The sequence below is a fragment of the Lepeophtheirus salmonis genome, chromosome 9 (assembly GCF_016086655.4).
Source record: "Lepeophtheirus salmonis chromosome 9, UVic_Lsal_1.4, whole genome shotgun sequence".
In the NCBI taxonomy this organism is placed as follows: Eukaryota; Metazoa; Arthropoda; class Copepoda; order Siphonostomatoida; family Caligidae; genus Lepeophtheirus; species Lepeophtheirus salmonis.
Window position 1 is genome coordinate 27,348,435 of NC_052139.2, and position 18,222 is coordinate 27,366,656.

The 18,222-nt window shown below is 34.8% G+C and overlaps 3 protein-coding genes across 4 annotated transcripts; all 3 read left to right on the top strand.

Annotated features, from left to right (window-relative positions):
- The first annotated feature begins 4,181 nt into the window (after positions 1-4,181).
- LOC121124271 (uncharacterized) lies at positions 4,182-6,930 on the top strand. Of its 2 annotated transcripts, none has more exons than XM_040719427.2 (6): positions 4,182-4,347; positions 4,428-4,759; positions 4,819-6,245; positions 6,315-6,402; positions 6,464-6,622; positions 6,682-6,930. In XM_040719427.2, the coding sequence occupies exons 1-6, from the start codon at positions 4,237-4,239 to the stop codon at positions 6,860-6,862; spliced, it is 2,298 nt and encodes a 765-aa protein (XP_040575361.1). In that variant the 5' UTR covers positions 4,182-4,236; the 3' UTR covers positions 6,863-6,930. The 2 variants fall into 2 exon arrangements, with proteins under 2 accessions (XP_040575361.1, XP_071747057.1); XM_071890956.1 differs by having other exon boundaries at positions 4,188-4,347; positions 6,464-6,625; positions 6,684-6,930.
- Positions 6,931-13,088: 6,158 nt separating this feature from the next.
- On the top strand, positions 13,089-17,790 carry LOC121124785 (uncharacterized). Its single transcript, XM_071891130.1, has one exon. It carries the CDS (start codon positions 13,316-13,318, stop codon positions 15,533-15,535), a length of 2,220 nt encoding a protein of 739 aa, XP_071747231.1. The 5' UTR covers positions 13,089-13,315; the 3' UTR covers positions 15,536-17,790.
- On the top strand, positions 15,715-17,790 carry ast (protein asteroid). Its single transcript, XM_071890857.1, has 3 exons — positions 15,715-16,515; positions 16,562-16,703; positions 16,759-17,790. The coding sequence occupies exons 1-3, from the start codon at positions 15,715-15,717 to the stop codon at positions 17,640-17,642; spliced, it is 1,827 nt and encodes a 608-aa protein (XP_071746958.1). The 3' UTR covers positions 17,643-17,790.
- Positions 17,791-18,222: the final 432 nt, after the last annotated feature.

Below are 18,222 nucleotides of genomic sequence, written 5' to 3' on the forward strand. Positions count from 1 at the left end.
TAATGATTCTGTACCGAAAACGCCGTGGAGAACATTTTCTCGGAGAAAATTGCCAGTGCAAAAAATTGTCGCTTTGAAAATGTTGCGTCATTTATTAACAAAATCGCAATATCTCGGCCCAAAATTTTTTGTGTAATGTCAGGACCACCAAGCAGCTTAAAAACCGCCGTCGTCACTTCAAAACGCATTTAGGCACCCCCCAAAATTAATCCTGGGCCTATGGTTTTCAGCCTGCATAGTGTACTTTATTTAGCTTTAATCAACCTATGGGCCAAGGGTTAAATTTGAAATATTTGGAGGGGGTCAAAATGCTTTGTGAAAAGTTGGCGGTGATTTTTAACTTGCTTGTTGTCTTTGATGTAGCCTTAATCAATCCACAGGCCCAAGGTTTATTTTGAAGTATTGAAATGGGGCCTAAAAGCTTTTTTGAATCAGCGGCAAATTTGGTTTTTAAACAAAATTTTCCCCAATGACAATTTTTATCTGGCAATTTTCTCCAGGGCAATTATCCTACAACCATTAGTGATGTATAGGAGTTCTCTTGACGTCTTACTTGTCACTGCAATTTATTTAAACTATATCATTATTTCATCTGGGATCGAGAAAGCATCTCATCAAATTCATGCTACGACCAATATTTTTTTTTAAAAATCATTTTTTCTTCAATTTTCAATTTATTTTAGCATGGAAAAGCTCGTGTCCAGATTATAATGTTAGAGAAGAAAAAAAGAAGAAGAGAGAATAGGACAAAGGATTTTTGACCATAATATTAAAGTTGAGCTAACACGACAGTATTTTTTCTTCTCTACACCTTTTAATCAAATCATTTTAAAAAAAAGTGTGCGAAGATACATATATGGAGCAAGAATGATTCTTTATTTTTTCTTTGATATGAAGCAGAAGTGTTCTGAAAAAAATTAATGTCTTGATGTCCGAGCAACGCTAGACAAACTTATTCTAGTATCCATTAAATTTGATTGTTTTTGTTGCGAATAACTTTAAGGAAACCCTTACATACTGACGTAGAGCTAGTACGCCAAACTTATACATGAATTTGATGTGTGAACTATCGCAATATTTCTGACATGGGTAAGGGGGATAATTTTGGTAAGAATAGAAAAGTGTGCGAGGAGAAGAGAAGAAATACTTATGGCATCATTGATTAAATAATATACATCTTCTTCTATCAATCAAGAACGTTATCATTCCCGCCTTTACTATTCAATATTAATGTAATATTAGATGCTGATAGTCGATAGAGAACTGAATAAAATGACTAAATTTACGTCGCCTTCTGTCTGGATTTCTGAAAATGGAGGCCCAGGAATTTGGAAAATACTTGCTGCATGAGAAACAGATGGTTTGTCGGATTTGTCGATATAAATGTGCCTGTAGTCCCCTGTCTAGAATTACACGCCACTCATTATCCTCATCTCATATCAAGAGCATGTATATTCATCTAAAAAATCAAGTTAATGATGAATACATCAAGTCAGACTTTAACTCTGATCTCACAAAGAGGCTTATTGCATGTAATATTCCCTTATCCATTGCTAATCATCTACGTACAAAAAATTTAAGGAGAAATACACGGGTAAACCCATCCCTTCCCGAGGAATCATCATTAAATTAATGGAGGATGTTGGTACTGATGTCATTTATAGAAATATATATATAAATGTTTTGAGTCATTCACACCAAATGACGATCAAGTTATCCGTAAAAAGTATAAAATATTTATTAATTTCGAAATGAAACTCTGAATTTTGTACTATCTAACAGTAAGTATTCAATTTTTTTAAATCTAACCCTAAAATATCATTCTATTTTAGCTAATCATATCAAGAATTATGATACACAACTCATTAAATAGCAAAAACAACTGCTTAAATGGTCACAATAACGGGAGTAGTAGCTTTGGATGGTTCGCAACTCGTTTGTCTGAGACTAGTTTCCTCACTGAAAGACTTGGGTATGATCATTAGGTTTCTCAATATTATATAGTCAATAAATATTACTTTTTTTATCACTTAAGGCTTAGCTATGGTTGATAGGCTCCAAGAAATGGTGTTCAGAAAACTCATAAAAGGCAAAAACAACTGCTTAAATGGTCACACCAACGGGGGTAGTTACATTGGGTGTAGCATTATAATTAGCAATTGTGTATATCCTTCATGATAATAGTATGTTGTTATATAAGCATAAATAACGGGGAAAATATCTTTTTTGACGCTCTTAATAAGGAGTAATATCGCCGGACATTACTACATAATTAGCTTTTGCTCTAAATCTTTAAGATGGATTTATTTCTAACATTTTTTTTTTATTAGTATATTTATTGTCTAATTTTATGATTTTGACATTTACTTTATTACAAATAATTAGTTAGATCTCATCGGTAGAGATATATCTATCCTGCGCACAATTGTGTATAGCAACTTCCACATGAAGAAGAGGGGTGATTATCTTTTTGATTAAGCTCCACGTCTCGCTTGTGTTTTGCAACCTAAAGTTATGACATATTTAACTGGATTCCGATGTCAGAACAAGAAAATATTATTTGGATCAATCTATTATTTCAATATTCTGTGTATATAATTTATTGTTATTAGTTGTATTATTCCAATTGTTTAATTTTGTATATTTAACATAAATGTATGGGGGGTATATTTTTTGTTATGTAGATTATATTTAATTAAAGCCTTCTTTTTTAAACTTTGAACTTCAAATATATTTCGAAATACTCTAATTTGTCGTTTCATTAGCTATCATTCTGAGTGTTGCTCAAATCCAATTTTTTTAAATTAACATTTATTTAATATTTGGTATATTCTAATAAAAATGTATCCTCAGTTGCTTATTAAATTTGAGCAATAACTTTTTTTTTAAATCCTTCAACACCTCTAGCCCACCCCCTACGACATCCATATCTTTATAGGAGTAATTCATTGTCAACCCCCACCCCCAAAAAAAAACATATACATACACAATACAGCTGACGAAGGATATCTGCGTCACATTTTAGTTCTGTATCAACACAGAGGAGCACTTTTGATACGGAACCACCCAGCTCTAATAATTGGCAAGATTTGTTAACTATTAAGGGATTTTAGACCTTTCTTTAATGAAATATTATACAATAAAGATAAGAACGTGAATGACGGCAAGGTTAATAGGCAAAGGTGAAAATACAGCGTGGAATGGGTATGTTAAAAAAAAATATACCGAAAATCAACATGGTAACCATAACAATTTGAAGAATATTATAGAGGAGAGACGCTTAGCTGTCATGACGTTTCATTAGATCTGCTACAATCAGCTGTGACAAGAGAGGAAGGAAAAAAGGATATAAACAATGGCATTTGCTAGTATTACTCCGATGTCGATCCCCAATTCTACTCCGAGTCCAGCAAGGACTTACAATTATATCTCTGCATCAAATCTGCAGGGGTTTACTCCGTCTTTTATGAGCACACACGAACAGGTTTTGAACATAATTGAATCTATTTAGGAAAGGATGTTCTCTACTCGGGAATTAAATAATAATGACAACTGCGAAGGAAAAGAAAATTCCTTCTTTATATTACCAATTAAAAATTAACAGGACAGGTAAAAAACACACTTGAAGGAGGTCATCTTGAACAGCTCAAAGGAGATGGTTTGTAACTTCGTCATTTCACCCATTGCAGCTAACATAAAAGACAGAAAAGGACCGTTCATAGGACTGACAATTTGTATTAGGACCGGACTGATAGAACAGCAGTCTTATCAGATTTTTAGACCGATCCAACACTAACCACCCTGTGGATGATATAAAAAAATTATTTCGACATCTCTCCTTATCTCAAGATTGTTTTTATGTTGAATAACCGCGAATAAACTCTCTGCAACAAATAAATCCCCTTGATTATTATACATTATTTCACTTAATTGATTAAAATGATTTAAAGTATACGAGTACATTTAATCATTAAGTTGAAATAAACAAAATGAAGCAGTCAACATATTATTATACTTAGTTCTCGTTGCCCATTTAAATCAATTGAATTTATAGAAGAAAGATTTTGATTTTTAAATTATGAGCATAAATAAATTATAATTAATTTATAGATTCTACACTTATTAAAAATAATTTATATAAAATTACAATTATGTACCACAAGAGTTATAATATAAAAGCCACTGTAGAGTTTAAAAAAAATCATCAGTTTGATTTGATACACCCCAACTACGAAAATGAGGATAATTTCAATAGTTTTCATCGGATTGGTTTTATTAGTACAAGGTTACTTCTGCTGGATTACTCCGTTGAGTATCAATAGGGCCTGTCTGGCGGAGGCACTAAGGGTAAATCATTTTAATTTGGTTGTTCAATTTACATGCTATTGTGTAGAGATTATACATTTATTCTATAATTTCACCACTAGCTCACAAATAAATACAAATGCGATTCAAATGGAAATATTATATGCTTGAGAGGATGGTCGAATCCGATTGAATGGTGTAAAACTCCAATTTGTAATATAAATGGAAATTCGTGCCTAAATGGGAAGTGTATTTTACCTAATACATGTGCATGCCATGTGGGTTGGGATGGATCCATCTGTGATAAATGTATTCCAAGAGGAGGATGTCAAAACGGAGATTGTGATAATCCCTTTGAATGCAATTGTTCGGAAGGTTGGTCCGGATATAATTGTGATAAAGCAGATTGCCAAAATTGCGTGAATGGAAAATGTACCGAACCGAACATGTGCATGTAATAAATCATAGCATAATTTAATTGTTATAACTAGTAGTATATTAATACATTTTTAGATGTAATCCGGGATGGGTTGGAGATAAATGTGACAAATGCGTCAAAAAACCGGGATGTTTACATGGAAATTGCAACAACAAACCACATGAATGTGAGTGCAGAGAAGGATGGACAGGAGAACTATGCGATATCCCCATTTGCCTTGAAGGATGCCATCCCCAATTTGGAACATGCGAAGTTCCAGGAGAATGTAAATGTGTTACTGGGTGGACTGGACCATTATGTACAAAAAAAGAGTGTACTGTACAATGTCATTTGGATAATAGTGAATGCGATATGGGAATTTGTGTTTGTCAAGAGGGATGGACAGGAGCTGAATGTGATGAATGCATTAAAAAACCAGGATGCGTTAATGGCAATTGTAAAGACACACCTTTTGAATGTTTGTGCGAAGAAGGATGGACGGGAGAACTATGTGACATCCCTATTTGCCTAGAAGGATGTCATCCCCAATTTGGAACATGCGAACTTCCCGGAGAATGCAAATGTGTTACTGGGTGGACTGGGCCCTTATGTACGAAAAAAGAGTGTTCTGTCCAATGTCAATTGGATAATAGTGAATGTGATATGGGAATTTGTGTTTGTCAAGAGGGATGGACAGGAGCTGAATGCGATGAATGTATTAAAAGGCCAGGATGCGTTAACGGCGAGTGTAAAGACATGCCTTTTGGATGTATTTGCATGGATGGATGGACTGGATTTAACTGTGATAAATGCATTAAAAAACCAGGATGCGTAAATGGCGAGTGTAACGGCATTCCCTTTGGATGTGAGTGCCAAAGTGGATATGAAGGAGAACTATGCAATAATCCTATTTGCCGTGAAGGATGTCATCCTCAATTTGGAACCTGCAATGCTCCAGGACAATGTATCTGTATAGATGGATGGACTGGATTTAACTGTGATAAATGCATTAAAAAACCAGGATGCGTAAATGGCGAGTGTAACGGCATTCCCTTTGGATGTGAGTGCCAAAGTGGATATGAAGGAGAACTATGCAATAATCCTATTTGCCGTGAAGGATGTCATCCTCAATTTGGAACCTGCAATGCTCCAGGACAATGTAACTGTTTAGATGGATGGACTGGAGTTAACTGTGATGAATGCATTAAGAAACCGGGATGCGTAAATGGTGATTGTAACGGCATTCCCTTTGGATGTGAGTGCCAAAGTGGATATGAAGGAGAACTATGCAATAATCCTATTTGCCGTGAAGGATGTCATCCTCAATTTGGAACCTGCAATGCTCCAGGACAATGTAACTGTATAGATGGATGGACTGGAGTTAACTGTGATGAATGCATTAAGAAACCGGGATGCGTGAATGGCGAGTGTAAAGGGATTGCTTTTGGATGTGATTGCAATGATGGATGGGCAGGAGAATTTTGTGAAAAATGCATAAAACCTTGGATATGTACTCCTAAAAGTAAAACTTATTTTCTGTTCATCAATACTTAAATTATTTCACATTTCTATTTGTATTTTCAAATTATAGTTTCTTATGGAAAGTGGTCAAAATGGAATCAATGGAGTGATTGTTATAGTAAAAACTGTCATTCAGTTGGCAAAAAATGGCGTAGAAGGTATACTCTGCTCTTAAATTAAAATATAATATATATGTCACAAAATTCCCATCTCCTCTAGGGAATGCTTGTTTAATAAAACATATCACAAAAGAAAGCCACAATATGGCAAACACTATGATACACAATCTCATCATGGAGTATATCCACATAAAGTCAAATATTGTCATGGAGCCAGCATTGAAAAACAGCCTTGTTCCCCACAATATTGTCACAAAAAAAGGTAACTTTACTAGGGAAATAATCCCATAACAGCTATTGATGACGATTATACTCTTTAGGACATAAGTTTCATTATTACTGGTCAGAATGGAAACCATGCACTGCACAATGCAAAGGACATATAGGTGTTCGGCATAGAGTAAAGATTTGTCCAAAACAAATATGTGACGAAAAAGAAACACAGAAATGTGTGGGAACCATTTACAAACATTCAATTAACGGAACATTATGCTATTAATAAAAATCTAATGGGTAATTTCATTTGCCCTTTAATGAATTAAATAAATAACTTTACATAACACATAATATTAGACACTGTTGTACTCTGTTAGCCCAAGGAAGTTTATTGTTGGGTAATAAGTCATTACACTGCAAGTCCAAGTCGAGTCTCAAGTCTCTGCTCACAAGTCCAAGTACTTGAATATTTTTATCGAGTTCTGTTTGAATTATCAAATTTCAAGACCAAGTTCCCAGCTTTTTCATTTTTTTTACACGTATATACATTGTATATTGTTATAAACTCGGTATTTCTGCTTATTTTCCCTTCATCAGTGTTCGGAACGTTGATTGGTTCAAGTATAATTACACTTGTTAAGCTGTGAACACTTCTTTATATACAACTATTGAATAATAGTGATACCACAGTTGGGAAGAATTAAAAAACTAACAACTGGTTTTGTTATAAGGTATAGCAAATAATGTATGGTTGTCACAAATCGTACGGCACAATTGAACTTTCAATATTTTGAATTTAAGTGCAATCTTAAAGAGTTGCCAAATTCAAATATACCTATACGACCGGAAAAATGAGCACGGCTCATTATAATTGAGCGGTAGTACATCCATTGCTTTAAAAAACGAGCGGGAGTGCACTCAGGATTTCTTAAGTGAGCTAATGCTCTGTAAACTTTACATTGATCTATGATTTTTCACATTTCATTATGTTATGTTTTCAGTAATAACTATCTTTCCAAATTCTATGAGGGTTTGCTGCAATACTAGCCCCATGTATCTGTAGACAAGTTTTGCCGGACGTTAAATAAACAATCCCTAGCGTTTTCACGTGACAATCAAGTTTTATAATCACGAAAAGCCTTTTTCCATTAATATAAGAAAAATATTGGATATTCAGATAGGTCAACAAGGGTCACCAAACTTTATTTGAGTTTCTAACCCACATTTCATGAACACATATTTTTCAGAGCGAAATTCTCCAGAAAACTTTAAATATGTTGATAGATGTTTTGTTTCATAGTGATGCCGAAAAAACTGCAACACTTTCGCTAAATACAACGCAACTAGCTTTCTTGTCATTTTGTTTACACAAAGAAATACTTTACCCCCTAGTCTTCATTGAAAACGTCACACTCAGTGTCCACTTATATTTTAATAGTAGCCATAATGAAGGGTGAAGAAAACGGGATCCAAAAATGAAAATACGGGATAGATGCATAATTGTGAGATACCCAATTAAAGATGGAAAAAATGAATGTTGCTTTTGATGGTACTACATTTACAGTGAATATTAGTGCAGTGTCGTTCGCGAACGATTCGTTCTTTTGACTCTTTTTAGTGAACATACTGAACCGACTCAGTTGCATGAGTGATTCGTTGTTTTATACCGTAAGTTTCCTATATATAATATATATCACTCAACCTCAATCAAATAATCTACTTTGACTTTTTTGTTATGTCATTATGAAATATGAATATATTCAAGCATCGCACGGTAGTACTTAGCTTGGTACTTTGAGTGCACTCTGATTCGCGCACACCAACGACTGCAAACTCACCAACGGAACTGCTTTAACAAAAGAACTGATTCACCAAAAGAACTAACTCATTAAAAGAACTGATTCAAAAAAACTGATTCACTAAAAGATATCATTGTAGTAGCTTAAAATATACCCCGGCCCACGGGTTGTGCAAGAAGTGCTAAGCGTCAAGGCAGGTTAAATTCCCCCACCGCCGCTTCCTTGAGGATCAAGGAGTTGTAATAATATCCAAAATACACCAAACCCAGGGGCTGTGCAGGTACCCAAGGCAGGCTAAATTCCCCCTTTGCTGCTTCCTTGAGTATCAAGGACCACTTGTTGTATCCAAAAATACAGCCGGCCCACGGGTCGTACAATTGAAGTGCCGGCCACAAAAGCAGTTTAAATTCCCCCGCCGCCGCTTCATTGAGTATCAAGGACCTCTTGTAATATCCAATAATATACCACAGCCCACGTTTGATAAGGTGACCTTAACTTATAATTATTTATTCACAAAAATGAACGCTTACATTAATTAAGATTTTTGCTATATTGATTCAATACAGGTTTTTTAAATATCCGTTTAAATCATTAAGAAAAATAGTAGAATATTATTTTTATTGGTAGGTGGGAATCTTAGAACTGATTCGGTGCACGAATATTTTTAGTTAACTGGTTCGGTGTACGAATATTCTTAGTGAACTGAATCAAGTGATTAAGTTTACTAAAAGGAATCCCAATTCCCAACACTAGTGAATAAAGAATATATATTTCTTAATATTGATGGAATACGATTTAAGTACTCTATAGTTATACACACATACACATACGCATAAAATATACTACAACAATAGTAAATTCAATGTAATTAGTAATCAGGATCTTTTAGTATTCTTAACATAATATTCGAATTTAAATTTCATCACAAAGTTTCGTGTTCCATACGTTTTTATCAAGCAAATTCAAGTACCGTCGACGGTCCAGATGAACTAACGTCACGGGTCGGATCTGGCCAACAGTCTTTAGTTTGGTGACCCCTGAAATAGTTCCAACAAATAAAAGGACTTAAACCTTACTGTCAAAAATGTATCCCTCTAATGGCTAGTTTTATGATGTATCTTACCCTAAAATGTATTAAATATATCTTAGTACGTATGCTGCTTCATATATTTCTGGCCAAGGCTACACTAAGTGTTGCGAGGTGCAATTTGACATTTCCTTTCGTAAGTTTGACATTTTTGTAGCATATCCTACTCAGAATGTTTCGATGTACGACCATCATTTGTGTTGTTTATAGTGAATTGGAAAAAATAATTTGGCAAAAAAATGGGATTAAGTCGTGACCATTTTCGTGCGATCATTTTTCACAACTTTCCACGTGGATTATCACGACAAGAGTGCATTGATGAACTTCAAACTTTGTATGGCGATAAAGCACCATCCTATATCACTGTAACGAACTGGTTTATTGAATTCAATCGTGGCCGGCACTTGCTCAAAGACGAATTCCGTTAAGGTTTTTTTCCCAAAAACGGCCGTTGTGCCACAGAATATTGATGGAGTGCGTGAAGTGATAATGCAAGATCGTCATGTAACATAGCGTGAGATAAAGGCATCCCCGGTTATTTCTACCACCAGCATACATTCGATATTGCATGTACACCTGGCCATAAAAAAGGTTTGTTCTCGTTGGATCCTGCACAATTTGAAAATCGATCAAAAGAAGCTCGTATCGATTGGTGCAAATAAATGTTGAAAAAATATGCTGGCGGTGCTTCCAAAGACGTTTATAAGATCGTCACAGGTGACGAATCATAGATCTATGCGTATGAGTCCGAAACAAAACAACAATCGACCGTGTGGGTCTTCAAAGACAAGCCAAATCCAACGAAAGTTGTTCGTGGAAGGAGCACTTCGAAGCAAATGGTCGCCTGTTTCTTTGGCAAAACTGGTCATGTGGCAACTGTTCCACTTGTAGGACGGTCAATTCTGAGTGGTACATCACATTTTCTTTGCCTGAAGTCTTCGGAGAAATTCGAAAAACGAACAAGAGAAGACGAATCATTGTTAACCATGACAATGTAAGCTCTCAAACGCCGGCTCAAACCAGCGCCAAAACGTCGAATTGATGGGTACAGCCCTGATTTGGCAGCCAATGACTTATTTTTATTCAAGCACATCAAGAAAAAATGCGTGGTCAACGATCGTTGTCGCCAGAAGATGCTGTTAAAGCGTTTAAAAACCATGTTTTGGAGGTGTCTCAATCGAAGTGGAAAAAGAGATTCGGCAATTGGTTTGAGCGTATGCAAAAGTGTATAAATCATGCTGGAGAATACTTTCAAAAACATAAAAACCATTTTTGATGATAAATATTCGCATTTTCATTATTAGGCCAGAAATATATATAGCAGCCTATATACATAGTTATGGAATCTTATTTCTGTATTCTATATAAAAATCAGCCATTATTAAAAGGATTAAATAAAATATCAAGAATTATGTAAAACATTATTCATTCCTAGTTTATCCTATTTAATGCAAATTTCCTACTCCATAAAACTTACTACAGGAATTTTGCTGTCAACAGAAATTTACATAAAGTAAAGATTCAAGGATTTGATCGGTAATGGAAAAGTAGTGTCGATCCTTTAAGACAAAGTATATTCTGCTTAAAAGGTTGAATACATGAATGGAAAAATTTATGGATTCAACGAAGATGGAGTAACTAAAACTCTCCTCTGCTTTATGGTAAATTCGATTGCTGGGCAATGTTATGATGTAGTTGACTTGATATCCATAGTGAATATATCACCTAGAACAATAAAAGAATGGTATTGCAAAGTTTTAGAACTACTAACACGAATAGGATTTGACGTGGTGGCAACAAATTCAAATGGTCACTCTGCTAATGTCAAAAAAAAAAATCCAATGAATTGTGATGGTTCATTTAAAAAATATTTAGAAAATCCTTTGTGGCCTTCCTCTTATTTATTTTTTTAAATTATTTGATACGGTTCATTTGTTCGAAAACATACAACAACCTTCTGAACAGATTAACATATGTATGTCCCAATTTTGATGACTCGCAAATATCTGCTCAATTAATCCATATCAAATAACTTTATAAACTTGAGTGCACAAAACTAGTCAGATATGCCCCAAAAACTAATCTCCAAAATGTTATCTCCTATGCCAATAGAAAGGCCAAATATACTATTAGCAGATCCATTATTTTATTAATCAACTATCAACGGATTAATTCATTTTTAACCAAAACCCAGACTAGAAACAAACAGCGAGTTTTTTAAATTAATTTGGAATTTTTGGAATATTGTAACTGTTGAAGGTATTGAATCTTCTAAGTAACATCGAAATGCACGAAGAAAAGTTGTTACACTTGTAGATATGTTATCAGTGGAATTTTAAGGAAAGGTCAAGTCTTGGGTAATAAAATGGGAGATTGATAAAGCCAAGGGCTTGAGCAGAGGAAAATAGTTCTTTAGGAGGAGGAAACTTATTTATTTCGACCTAACAATTTGTAGAAGCTGAAAAAATCATTCGACTTAGGTCTTTGGTAAAATTAAATAACTTAAATGTTCAGAAAATTAAGTCACTATTATCCAAATGTGAATTATCCGTAAATGAAATTTTTTGCCATGCAGACCTAATAATTAAACACTTCCCAAATATTGAAATATCCCTTGATGATCTTCAATGCCATCAAGGAGTATTTTTCTATATTGCCGGATATATCTCAGGATCCTTATAAAAAAAATTACGATGCCATGTTCGTACATCACTGTTAATAGTTAGCTCTAATTCCATTAAAATTAATTAAGAGTGAATTTAACGAGCTATTTGATAAAATTTTGTTCTAGAAGTCTAAATTTATTGATTTTATAAGTAGAAGAGGCTTCATCTACTCTTTTGATTTAGTACATCTTGTCTGCTTGAGCAGCTTAAAGCTTTAAAATGAGATTTTTGTAACAAAGTTGTCTTTTCATCTTTCTAATCGAGTCCATCCACTTAAAAAGTTTTTAATATATGTATAGAGAAAATTGTATCCTCTCCTATGTCGTGTGAAATATTTTGTAATAATTGAAAATTTGGTCATTGTTTTTCTTCCTTTATTCCCAAAATAGGGCATAAATTTTTTAATATCATGAAGAATTTTGTATCTTTTAAAAATGATAAAGTGCCAGAGCACCACAAGCACTCGAGCTGAGAAAAATAACGAAACTCCAATGCAATGGATTTTAGGATTTGAAATATTACCCCAAAAAGGAAGAGTTTCTTAATATACCACGTGATGCTAATATAAAATGAGGAATAGAACAAATATTATAGCTTTATCATTATATGAAGCTTTTATCGGTTTACCAAGTCGATTTTTTCAAAAAAAGGTGGTGTTTTTCACCACAACAGGATATATGATCGGAGCTTGTGCTCCTCCAGATAGTTTTAGAACTCATTGAAAGTGCATATTCTAAGGCACTGCTTGAGGAGATACAAGTAAGAATGGTACAGCGTTTGAAATTTGTTTGCAAGATGTCGCTTTTCAAATAGCGTAGATAATTAATTTATCGTTATAACTAAAGCATTTAAACCTTTTGTAGTTCCTATCTTTTTCTTAATTAAAATATAGATTTCGTAGTAAGAAAGTCTGCTTTAATTACTACTACTAAAGCATCAAATTTATTCACTAGAAGTAACTTTCTAGTAAAGAGACTAGTAAGGAAGTAAGAGTTGTGGTTTTTTGTTGCTGGGTTCGGCCTAGTGTGCTGTGGCAGTGTGACGTGTGTGGTGTGTGTAGCGTCATTACAGCAACAGCTACACTTTTCGTACTCTTTCTTACTTTTGGTATTGAGCTGGAAATTAAAGTACTATTCTGTATTGTTGTTGTTGATGAGCGGGCCACGTGTGGAACTTGGAAGAAAATGTCTCCTCTTCCTCCTTCTGTCGAGATTCAATTCGCTCAAAAGCTTGCTGGGAATGATGTCAATGTTCGTGACAAGGCTTTGAAGAAGTTAAAGAAATGGTTGAGTGGAAACAAGGCCTTAAACCCGGATGAAATGCTCCGGCTATGGAAAGGCCTCTATTATTGTTACTGGATGTCGGACAAGCCCCTTATTCAAGAGGAACTCTCCGAAAAGATATCCGAACTCATCCATGTCTTTGGATCCAATGAAGCCCTTGCACTCTCCTATGCAGAGTCCTACTTCAAAACCATGAATCGGGAATGGTTTGGGATCGATCGGTGGAGAATGGACAAATTCCTTCTTCTCTCACGCCGGTTCCTTCGCTCCTCTCTCAATTACCTTAAATCCCACTCCTGGAACTCACTCTCAGACTTTATGAACATTATGGAGAGAGAAGTTCTGAGGAAAGTCCCGCAAAATGATCTGGGCTTTCGACTTCACATCATTGAAATCTTCTTAGAAGAGGTGGCTAAAGTTGGAGGGGCGGACTTTGAATTGTCCGATACATTTCTAGAGGTCTTTCTAAAGGATCTCGCTTTTGGAACGGAGTCTCGTATTCAGGGACAAGTGGTTAAACATATATTCCATTACCTCATTAAGCAAAGTGACATTGCACTGGCATACGATGCCTTTCGTAGAGGGGAACTTCCTTCGGACTCCTCTGATAATGAAGGTAACGAGGAAGGAATGGAGGTGGACCCAGATAATAAGGGCGAAAAGGATGATGATATTGAAGAAGAAGAGACTCATTTGGATCCTCGTGCTGGTAAAGTGAGCATCACGCTCAATCAGCTCATTATAGACTTTTCACACGTTGGGAATCTTCTCTTTGAGTATGGCTCAAAAAAAGAGGTGAAGAGAGTGAATAGAAAAAGACTCTACTCTTTATCAAAAAAGTACAAAGAAGTTGCTGAGGGCTCATATCCCTTCGCTATCATTGAAGACGAAGAAGATATTGCGAGAATGAAGGAGGAACTCAAGGAAATTGATGTGAATAAATTAGCTCTTCAACAAACGCAAAAGGAATTGAAAGCTATTAAGTCTAATGTGAAAGCCAAGAAAGAAGTGAACGCTTATATTAAGGCCAAGGAATTAGGTTTATTGAATGGAAATGGAGAGAATGAGAAGGACGAAGATATTGATCAGTTAGAGGACGATTCTGAAAGTGATGAAGATGAGGACATGGAAGATGATAATGAAGAAAACGAAAAAGAAAACATAGCGGAGCAAGAGGATAATGAAAGTTCAGAGGAGGAAGAATCCAATTTAGAACAAGAGGGAGAAGAGATGGTAGTAGAAGAAGAGGAGGAGAGCGAGGAAGAAATCCCTGAAGAGATGCCTTCGATCGGTACGAAGCGTAAACGAAATAAAGTGATGTCTGCAACGAGTGAAGCTAAAAAGAAACGGGTTAAAATTGACAAATCATCTGTCAATCCGTCCACCAAACAAAATAGTGAAAGGAAAAATCTAGTTCGAGTGAAGAATATTACCAATGTTGTTGAGGATGAGCCTTCTGCTCAATCAGATAAGAAAGAATCCTCACCTGAAGTCCTCAATTTAAACATTAAACTAAAAGGAAAAAGTAAAAAATTTAAAAATAAGGCTCAAGACGTCGTCTCCTCCTTAACTTCCACGTTTAACGATGATCAGAGAGAAGAAACGCCATCATCCCCTGTAACTCCGTCCTCTAGTTTATTTCCTAATAATGAAAACTGGGGGGAGAGCGACTCCAAACTGAATCAACCTCAAGAAACAACAACTATTCTATACTCTACACCTTCCCCTAAAACACCACCTCTTATATTAAATAGACTCTCAAGTTCCCAAGAACCTGCTGTTGCATCCGAAAGTAAAGTCCAATTAAGAAAAAAAAAATCTCTTAAGAAGGCTCGTAAGCTCTCTCTCCCCTCTTCAACTAAGAAAGTGAATTTTGTCATGACAAAAAACAAGCACCAAAGCTTAGTTCAACATCATAAGTCCGTTGTATCAAGTCCAGAAATACCCTTTCTTCCAGATAAGCGCCCCACGCAAGGAGTTCTAAAAGTGAAGGGAGATGTTCCGGAAACACTTTCCTCCCCTAATCCTAAGATTCTAGCAAGAAATACTACATTGAACGCAAAGTCAAAAGCAGCCAAGCTTTTGTTTCGATCTGGAATGAATGGATACTTCAAGATATAATCCGCCCCAAACGCATGTGGCCTCTTTTTTCTCTCTTTAATTAATAAAATATTGATACATAGAACTAATGATTTCATTTCCTTTATTATGCCTCTTTCATCATATTTTAACGACATTCAAACTTATTTACAGAGACCTATTTGATTGTATATATACGGATTTATCTTCATTTCGCCATTATGGGCGTTCGAGGGCTTACAGCCTTTATGAATGAATATGGTTGTTTTGAGGACGTAACCATCACCAATAAACAACTCATCATAGACGGGAACAATCTTCGTTTTGTTCTCTTACAAAGACGAGTCAATACTTACTACGGCTCAGATTATGATAAATACGGAGATGCTGTCAAGGCCTGGTTTGATCGCTTGATTGAAAACGGAAACTCCATAATTTTAATATTTGATGGAGTTGCCGAAGACATCAAGCATAAAACTGCAGTGGCTCGTAAAAAAGATCAAATTCACTCTGCTATTCATGTTAATCCCTCTATTCTTCGTCGCCACACGCCCATGATGGGCAAAGATGTATTTGTTAAGGTTGCCAAGTCTTATCCTTCTGAAAAGGTAGCGGTAATCCAGACACACTTTGAATGTGATAACGTTATGGCAAATCTGGCTAAGAAATTAAATGCTCCTGTTATGACAAACGACTCGGATTTTTTTGTCTTTAACGTTGACTTTTTCCCCTTAGATTCCTTTGATCCTGATTCATTAAAGTGCTCCAAATTTGATAAAAAGGCTTTTATGAAAAAGTTTAGTATTTCGGACGAGTCAACCATTTACCTCATGGCTTCTCTCCTAGGTAATGACTATGTTCCTCGAAAATTATTTAACGACTTTTTCGCTCAAATTCACTTTCCACTTAAGACTAAACGAGTGACTCCTTCCATTAAAAGAATTATGGCTCTAATTCATTGGTTAGCACGTTCGGAGAGCACTAATGGAGCTATTAATAGCCTTCTCACAGTGATTCCCAAACAAAAAAAGAGATAAGCTTGAGAAATCTATCTTAGAATCCATGAAGGTGTATAATGGTGAAAATGTCAAGTCCTCCATTGAGTCCCTCAACTCATTGAATGATATTCAAGAGTTCATTAAAGATGTGGATGAAACAATATTGAGTCCATTGGGGGATCGTTTTCCAGAGGAATTTTTGAACCTATACCGTAAATTAGAAATAGATGCCTGGTCCTGTAATATCTTCGCTAATAGGGTGCTGAGTGTTACGATTCCTGTGGAAGAAAAAAATGGAGGAGACGGGCCTTATTTTCTGTATGCCTATCTATAAAAAAATTGCAGAATTTATGACTGTTAGTGTGGGATCTCCAGTTAAATGTTTATTTAGACAAAAGGGATATCTTGGAATTAAATTTCTTGATATTGACAATCCTTTAAATCTTTGTTTGAATATGGATATGAAATCAAAATTAGGCATCTTACTCCAAGTTGTAGGTTTTTCATATTCTCATTTCCAATCTTTAATGGATTCATTTGACGGACAGTATCATGTTCTCTATCTTGCTCTACATTACTATTCAAATAATAGAAATGGAGCTACCCCATACATAAGGACTCTTATGGTTCTTTTATTACTCAAATCTCCCTTAGCAAGTGGAGAGGACAAAGTTGGATTGGATGAAAGGTTTACAACAAAAATGAAGTCGTACTTTTACGATAAATCCAAGGAAAAAGTGTCTCATTTTTCACGATTTATTGTCCATGAATTCAGTTTGATTCAATGGTGTATTCATGCTATTTCTCATCTCAACATCCTCCTTGGTCATCCTATAACTCCCATGATTCCTTTGCATCATTTTTGGAATGGTACCTTCTTATATAACTTTACTAATGACATCTTGAGCTACAGAGACAGAGATGCAAGATTTAATTCTCTACTCTGTCTTCGAGGTGATGACAAGGAGCAGACAGTCCTTCAACTAATGGATAGAATGACGACTCGTTTTTCAAAATGTTTAGCGCGCTTTGATTCCCAAATAGGAGTATCCAATTCGGGTAGGAGGCCTAGAAATCGTAAGAATAACAAAAATATTGAAGAGAAGGATTCAGAGATCTCTAATCTTGTGGAAGCAATATCTGAACTGTAAATTACAATGTCTTTTTGTATATATACAATCACTATGAGTATTTAGTATTTATGTTTTCCTTGTTCTTAATTGTTTTTATAAATCGTTCGAATTTTGTAATTTCAATTCATAATTTTCATTGAAGAAAATTACATTCCAATGATCCTAAGTTTTATCGTATTTATTTACCCGTGAGCCGAATCATAAGGTATTTATTTTCAAACCTATTTATTGAATAATGATGCATAAAATAAAAGTATTTTTCATATAATATTATTATGTCCAGGGCGCCCGCAGGATTATATAAAAAATTCAAAAATGCACAGCCATTCACAGAAAATTTGTAATATCACATTTTTTGGAGAAAAAAAAATCAAAAATCTATAGTAATTGACAGTAAATTAAATTTTTTGGAATTTGTTTTTCAAATACTAAGTTTTTTTGAAAAAATTCAATTTCAAATATAAAGTTTTTTTGGGAAAAAAATTAATCAAAAATTAAATATCAATTGTTTTGCATAAAAATTCTATAATTCAATTTCAAATATTAAATTGTTTAGAAAAAAAATTAAAAAAACCATAGCTACTAAAAGTTAAATTTC